Source organism: Aptenodytes forsteri, unplaced genomic scaffold (assembly GCF_000699145.1).
Source record: "Aptenodytes forsteri isolate BGI_AS27 unplaced genomic scaffold, ASM69914v1 Scaffold476, whole genome shotgun sequence".
Taxonomy (NCBI): Eukaryota; Metazoa; Chordata; class Aves; order Sphenisciformes; family Spheniscidae; genus Aptenodytes; species Aptenodytes forsteri.
Window position 1 is genome coordinate 54,021 of NW_008794216.1, and position 7,218 is coordinate 61,238.

A 7,218-nucleotide genomic window follows, 5' to 3' on the forward strand; every position below is an offset into this window, starting at 1 on the left:
TAAAAGCCTGTTATCGAATTTCACCCTCTCAGGCCGGCCAAGCTTTCGGCTTTGCCCTTCTATGGAGGTTTTCGGGCCGGCGGCTTGTTTTTCTTCCTCTCCCCGGCCCCGTGGGCTGCGCGGAGCCGAGGGGAAGCAAAGCCCGCGCCGGGCTGTGCCGGTTCCACAGCGGATGTCGTTCCTTGGCTGGCCGCCCTGCGCCGTAACCCTGGATTTTGCCGAGGGTGATGGGAACCCGCGGTTTTGTAAAGCTCGACTTCACGGAATCGTGTGATGGGACGAGACTTTTGGGGTTTGTCTCACAGCGAGAAGCGCCTGCAGGCAAAATCTAGGGAGCGCAGCCCCCCTCCCCCTAAACACACACATTTGGGGGGGGCTAGAGCCAAGAATAAGAAGCTAAAACTGGATTGTTTTTTCTGACTCTGAGTGTTTGCATTCCTGGGATTGATGAACCCGTGTTTCCAGCTCCGCTGAGCCCCGGGTGCCTGTGATCGCAGCGGGGTGCTTTCCACCGGGCAGGAGTCACGTTCAGCAGGGGGGAAACCGTCCCCCCACCACTCGCAGCCAGAAAAGACGACCTGACGGAGCGGCGCGGCAGCGGGCTTTTGCAGTGTTGTTCTGGGAGAGGAGCGCGGCAGGCATCCAGTGTTGTTCTGGGAGAGGAGCCCGGCAGCTCTCGCAGCGCCAGCGCAGCCCGGCAGCCAGTCCTCCTCCCTCCAGGGCTTGAGGCTCGGGATGGATGGGCTTCACGGGTTGATTTAAACGGGGGGAAATAAAAGTCCTACGGACGCGTAAAGGATGGGGCTGAAGCATCTCTCGGTCCTCGTGGGTGAGGTGAGAAGTCTCGGGCTCAGCTTGTGGTGAGGGAGATGCATTTTTCGCCGTCTGCAAATGCTCCCCAGCCACAAAGACGATGAAGCGCTGGGGCTGCGATGCTCTTTGCACCTCCTGAGGCACGTGTTGGTTCCCCCGGCCCGTATCCCCCCGTGGATCCCTGGCTAAAGCCCAGGGACCTGTTTGTGCCTTTCAGGCAGAGGAAACCCTGCCACTCCCCAGCAGCCTGTCCTCATGCCGGGATCTTCCCAAATGCCCGGCTGCGATGGGGATCCTGGCTTCCAGCAGGGATCCCGGGCGGAGGATCTGGCCCTGGCAGAGGCAGAGGTCAGGCTTGGGGGTGGTGAACGATCTCTCCTGCCTGTCAAATCTGAGCAGGATTTTTGGGTCATCTCCTGGATGGGGAGCAGGAACACCAGCCCCTCGTGCCCAAGGGCAAGAGCACCGGCTCCGTGCCCAGGCGGGACAATCCCGGACCCGTGCACCCTCCCCTCCCGGGCGGAGCTGGACCTGTGGGCCCAGCGGGAGCTCTGCACTCTGTCCTGGGTGGTGGCTGGGAGCTGTGGTTCCCCCAGACCCCAGCATGACCCAGCTTTCCGCCCCCTCAATGCAGAGGAAATGCCTGCAGGCGGTGCTGGCTCTCTGGTATGCTCCGTTGGCTCCATCTGGCCTACACATGTGAATTCGGCTCTGTGCCTCGAGGAAAAGCGAGAGGCTTTGCAACATTCCCCCACCGCCTCTTGCTGGCCTCGACGTTCGGGCCCTTTCAGCTGGTCCCGGCCAGCCTTGAGCCTTGCCTGCCCTCGCAGCTGTCCCCGAGGCCGGCTGAGCCCCGTTTCTCTCCGCAGGGAATGGCGTGGTGCTGAGGAAGCTCTGCGAGCTGCAGGCGGGCGAGAAGTGCTGCGTGGTGGGGACGCTCTTCAAGGCCATGCAGCTGCAGCCCTCCATCCTGCAGGAGATCAGCGAGGAGGTAACAGCGGGGACGTTCCCTCCCGTGGGCCCCCCTGGCTCATCCTCCGCACGGCTCTGGGGGACGTGCCAACACACATCGGGACCTTGACCGGCTTCCCATCGCTTCCCTCGTGCTCCCTGTGGCCGAGCAAGTGGGAACTGCCAGGGATTTGACCCGGGGAGCTGGTGTATAATCTTCTCTGTGCCTACCCCGTCCCTAGATGCCGCCACTCTTGGTGCCACCCCTTTGTGCCGGCGTGCATCGTGTATGTGCCTGCTTGGTGTTGCTTTTCCTGCCCTTGGAGGGTTTGGATCCAGCGGGGTTGACAGAGCAAACCTGCTGCCGGGTGGGAAGATGAGGGGGGCGTCCAGGGAAGCTCTGCCATCCCCATGCGGTGCTGGGGGCCCGTCTGCTCCCAGCTGGCTCACGGGGGGCACGTTGGGAAGGTTGGAGCCTGCTCGTCACGGCATGAGGTTAGCACCAAGCCTGCCAGGCAGGCTTCAAAGGGAGCAGAGCGCTTGCCCGGGCGATGATTGCAAACACGTTTCCTGAGCTGAGCCAGAGCGCCGTCTCCCGCTGCCTGGCTGAGCTGCTTCCTCCTTGGCCGGGGAGCCGCGCTCGTGTTTGTTTCGCCGGGGTGCTGCGGGGAAACGTTAAGCGAAACCAGCTCAGCCGGGTGGCGTGCAGCTGGCGAGCAGCGCCGAGAGCTGCCGGGGCCTCCAAAGCGCCGCCTTCAAAGCGGCAGCGGGGACGTTGGCCAAGCCGGTGGTGGGGGGCCGTGCCGGCGGCTCTTGTGAGTCACACGCCCACGCTCTGGGGTTTGGCTCGGGGGGGCGGAAGGGCCCTTTGGGGCAGCTCGGCCTTGCTGAGGCTGTTACAACTGCTCACGGCGCCCGGGCCCCCCCCCCCCCGGCACAACTTGGTGCCTCAGCCGCCCTTTACATCCAATCCCTCCGACGAGCTGATCCTGGAGGACGAGCTGCAGCGGATCAAGCTGGAAGGAGCCGTCGAGGTGCAGAGGCTGGTGACAGGTAGGGGACGATGGCTCCTCAGTGGGAGCCACCTCGCAGGCCCTGGCCGGGGGCTGACCGCCCGCTCTCTGCCGTAGGGACCATCCTTGCTGTGTACGGCTCCGAGCAGGACGATGGCAAGTTCCTGGTGGAGGATCACTGCTTCGCCAGCCTGCCCCAGCAGCTGCCCTGGAAAGGCCCCAGCTCGGACCGGTGAGTCTCTGCAGTGACAGGACGGGGGCTGGCGCCGTGCCCCCCGCCGTATCCCCGAGCCCTGGGAACCATTTGCCGCATGTGCCCATCGGGGTGGGTGCCTCGTGCCAAGAGAGATCGCGGATGGGGGCTTGCGTCCCCCACACCTGGCTCTCTGAAGCCCCTTGGTGTGGGCGGCCCTTGGCATCGCCGTGCAGGCAGGGATCGGCGCAGGCAGGGAGCACGGCGTGCTGCCCGAGCCTCTCCGCCTAGGTTCGTCCTGCTGGTGTCGGGGCTGGGGCTGGGCAGCGGGAGCGGCGAGTCCCTGCTGAGCATGCAGCTGCTGGTGGACGTGGTGACGGGGCAGCTGGGCGCTGAGGGCGAGCAGAGCTGCGCCGCGCAGATCTCCCGCGTCATTCTGGCGGGGAACCTGCTGAGCCAGAACACGCAGAGCCGGGACACCATCAACAAGGTACGGTGGGGAAAGGGTCTTCAGCCTCAACCGTGCTCTCCAGGGCCCAGGCTGGCAGGGGGAGTCCTGTGGAGGTGGGGAAGGAGGAATCGGAGAGGGCACGGGGTTGTTCCCTCACTGTCTCCCCACTGACCCAGGCCAAGTACTTGACCAAGAAGACCCAGGCTGCGAGCGTGGAGGCCGTGAAGATGCTGGATGAGATCCTGCTGCAGCTTTGCGTGAGTGCTTGGAGCAGGAGAGGGTTGGCCGAGGACTTGGGTATCTTCTCGGGGAGGGAGCCTGGCTCCCGAGCCGGGGAAGCAACGCTCTGCCAGCAGCCCGGGGGTGCAGGGTGTCAAACACCCCTTCCCTGGCCCCCGGCTTCCCTTTGAGCACCACATATGGTGCCGTACAGGAATGCAGCAAGAAGGGGAGGCAGCACAGAGCCCAGCTTTAGATCCCTCCCCCGGCATCTGGTCTCTGTGGTAAAACCAAGCGGGGCTTCCCGCGGGGAAGTGGCGGGAGCCAAACTGGGGAGTGAGGCAAAGCCGGCAGCAAGCTCCAGCCGGGGCTTTGCTCTGAGCCTCTTCGAAGGAGGGTGGTTTGGCCATCCCCGGTAATCCCCGCTCTGCCCACAGACCTCCGTGCCTGTGGACGTGATGCCCGGTGAGTTTGATCCCACCAACTATACGCTGCCCCAGCAGCCGCTGCATCACTGCATGCTGCCCCTCGCCAGCGCCTACTCCACGCTCCGGCTGGTCACCAACCCCTACCAGGCCGACGTGGATGGCATCAGGTAAAAAAGCCTGGTGTGCCACCAGCTCTGTGACAACTGCTGGCGGCATGGGATCGCGGGGCAAGTCACTGCAGGTACAGCCGTCCGAATCTCTCCTTCCTTCCCCCAAAACGTTGTAGGTTTTTGGGGACATCAGGGCAAAACGTCAGCGACATCTTCAAATACAGCAGCATGGATGACTACCTGGAGATCCTGGAGTGGACGCTGCTGGCGGGACACATCAGCCCCACAGCCCCGGACACCCTGGGTAAGGCGAGAGCTGGGTGGCCGCCGAGGCTCGGGGGGGTGTTTGCCCTCCCAAGGGGTGCAGGTGCAGGTTCCCCTCCTAATTTCCATCCCTCCCAGGCTGCTACCCTTTTTACAAATCGGACCCTTTCATCCTCACCAACTGCCCTCATGTCTACTTCTGCGGCAACGCTCCCCGCTTCCAGTCCAAGCTGCTCAAAGGTGAGTCCCACAGCCTGCAGGACCCCCCCCAATCCTCGCTCGGGGCTGGGACCCCGCGCTGGGGTGCCGACCAAGAGATATCCTCCTGACGCCCGCCTGTCTTTGCAGGGGAGGACGGGCAGCAGGTTCTGCTGGTGACGGTGCCCGCCTTCAGCACCACGCAGACCGCCTGCCTCGTCAACCTGCGCAACCTCAGCTGCCAGCCCATCAGCTTCTCCGGCTTCGGGGCCGAGGACGATGACGGGGACATGGAGGTCGGGCACTGACTGAGCAGGCAGGGCATGGACTCGATAAACCCCTGGCCCCTCGGAGGGTCCTGGCACCCACCACCTTTGTGTCATCCCCGTCTGCCCTCCCAGGAGGGCTGGCGTGGAGCTGCCGGGGCACGGGAGAGAAGAGATGCTCGTACCAATATAACTTGATTTATTTGTGTAATAAAAAACTGTGTGGAGGGGACAGGGGCTGCGCCTGCCACCCTGTGGGCCCTGCCCTGGGCCCTGCCCTGGAGAGCGGGACCACCCCTGCCAACACCGCTGTGCCGGGAGACGGGGAGGGGGCGAGGGCTGGGACCTGCTTCACCCCCTCCCTTGCCAGGCAAGGGCTGGCACTGCCCAGCCCCGAGGGACGGGGCAGCACGTCCTTTCCTGCCTGGCCCTGGCGCCCGGCAAGGGGGACGCTCCGCAGCCGCCCAGCCTTCGGGGTGTGGAGAGCGGGACCACCCCTGCCAACACCGCTGTGCCGGGAGACGGGGAGGGGGCGAGGGCTGGGACCTGCTTCACCCCCTCCCTTGCCAGGCAAGGGCTGGCACTGCCCAGCCCCGAGGGACGGGGCAGCACGTCCTTTCCTGCCTGGCCCTGGCGCCCGGCAAGGGGGACGCTCCGCAGCCGCCCAGCCTTCGGGGTGAGCATAGGCGTGGCGTGCCCTGCAGTCCTAGGAAGCAGCGCGGGTGAGGAGCTGGAGCCCACCCGGGGCGGGCTACACAGAGCGGGCTGCCTGGGGCTCGAGGAAGATTTCAGAAGCGGATGCCGGAGCCTGCGGCAGGCGAAACCAAACCGGCCGCGAGCGGCCCGGAGGCAGGAGCGAGGGGACGAGCATCTCCTAGTCACCAAAGTTCACGGTGTAGGTCTCGGCCGTGGTGAAGGGCTGCACCGTCCCCGTGCCCAGCTCCCAGGCCTCTGTCTCCGTCACCAGCTCAGTCACCACCTCCGTTTCGGTCTCCGTCTCCCAGGTGCCGACTGTGGGTGGCTCTTGGCTCCAGGGCACGTAGGCAGTGCTGCTGAAGGGGAAGGGCAGGGCCGTGGTGGGCGGCGGGGCTGTGGGGCCGCTGGCGGCCGTGGTGGCATTGAGACGCCGCAGCCTCATCTGTTGCCGGAGCCGCATGCGGTGCCGGAGGCGCATACGCAGGCGCATGCGTTCGCGGGGTGTCATGGGGCGGCCGGGCGTGATGCGGCGGATGGGCCGGTTCCCGTTCATGGCCATGATCTCCCGGATGCGTTTCCAGTTGGAGCGCGACAGGACGAAGTTGCACTGGGTGGCCCCGATGTCGTAGAAGACGCTGCAGGTCTTGACGCTGGGGTTGTAGCCCTCGGCCCGAGCCGAGACGCGGTACTCACCCGGGTTCAGGATGCGCCAGTAGTCCCCGCCGCTGGCTGCGGACAGCGAGGGGAGGCAGCACGGTGTGAAGGAGGTGGCACGGTGCTGCCAGCACCCTGCCTGGCACCCTACCCTGCGCCCTACCTGTCTTGATGTTGTGGTTGATGCCCCCCACAATGATGGTGGCGTTGGCGATGGGTTCTCCCTGCTGGTCCGTCACCAAGCCCTTGATGCCCCGATGGACCTATGCGAGGAAAGGGGTCGAGAGGAGCCGCGTGGGGCAGGCAGGGCAGCTGCCGGCTCCCTGCCCGGCGCGTCCTAGCACCTACCTGCTCCATGAAGGTGAGCAGCGACTCCTTGTTCTTCTCCCACTCCTGCTGCAGCTCACTCTCGTGGGGGAACTTGTCGCAGCCCAGGTAGATGGAGAGCTCCAGGCAGTTGGTGTGTAGGTAGCTGAAGTCGTTCATGCCTGTAACACAAACAACCAAGCGCCCACCCAGCCGCTTGCTCACACCTTCAGGTGGCGGGAGCGTGGGGCAGGCAGGCCGACGCCGTATGGCGTGGCACCCACTTACTGCCAGCCCGGGGATGCCACTTGGCCCCTTGCACGATGCCCATGGCGTTGGTCATGTCCTGCGTGTGACAGCCCCCGCGGAAGGTCTCGGTCATGGTGAGGTGGGCCGAGGCGTAGGAGATGGCGAGCCAGCGGAAGATGGCGTGGTCGGGCGTCTCCTGCAGCTCGGGGTTGTCGTCCTCGTAGTCGTCCGGCGGGCGAGGGGCGGCTGCCGGCACCTCGCTGATGGGCCGGGCTGTGTCAAAGGGGTAGGACACCAGCTTCTCCCCGCCCTGCAGGTTGGCTCCCAGCACGAAGGGGTTCTTGTCCATCCATGCCATGACGGCCCGCGTCTCCACCGCCACCTGCCGAGGCGGGCACGGCGGCGTG

General features: G+C 65.4%; 2 protein-coding genes across 3 annotated transcripts in view; one reads left to right on the forward strand and one right to left on the reverse strand.

The window, feature by feature from the left end:
- POLD2 (DNA polymerase delta 2, accessory subunit) overlaps positions 1 to 5,135 on the forward strand; it is a 5,954-nt gene extending 819 nt beyond the window's left edge. Inside the window, exons 2-10 of one of the 2 annotated variants that reach the window (XM_009285537.2) lie at positions 1,683 to 1,804; positions 2,700 to 2,817; positions 2,895 to 3,009; positions 3,262 to 3,460; positions 3,598 to 3,678; positions 4,078 to 4,235; positions 4,355 to 4,482; positions 4,581 to 4,682; positions 4,791 to 5,135. In XM_009285537.2, the coding sequence (XP_009283812.1) occupies positions 1,683 to 1,804; positions 2,700 to 2,817; positions 2,895 to 3,009; positions 3,262 to 3,460; positions 3,598 to 3,678; positions 4,078 to 4,235; positions 4,355 to 4,482; positions 4,581 to 4,682; positions 4,791 to 4,948 (1,181 nt within the window). In that variant the 3' untranslated portion in view covers positions 4,949 to 5,135. The remainder of the gene's footprint in view (positions 1 to 1,682; positions 1,805 to 2,699; positions 2,818 to 2,894; positions 3,010 to 3,261; positions 3,461 to 3,597; positions 3,679 to 4,077; positions 4,236 to 4,354; positions 4,483 to 4,580; positions 4,683 to 4,790) is intronic. The other variant, XM_009285544.2, reaches the window with a different exon arrangement.
- A 268-nt stretch (positions 5,136 to 5,403) lies between these two features.
- AEBP1 (AE binding protein 1) overlaps positions 5,404 to 7,218 on the reverse strand; it is a 2,563-nt gene continuing 748 nt past the window's right edge. Inside the window, 4 exon segments of the mRNA XM_019473711.1 lie at positions 5,404 to 6,331; positions 6,420 to 6,519; positions 6,605 to 6,744; positions 6,851 to 7,193. Of these exon segments, the coding sequence (XP_019329256.1) occupies positions 5,781 to 6,331; positions 6,420 to 6,519; positions 6,605 to 6,744; positions 6,851 to 7,193 (1,134 nt within the window). The 3' untranslated portion in view covers positions 5,404 to 5,780.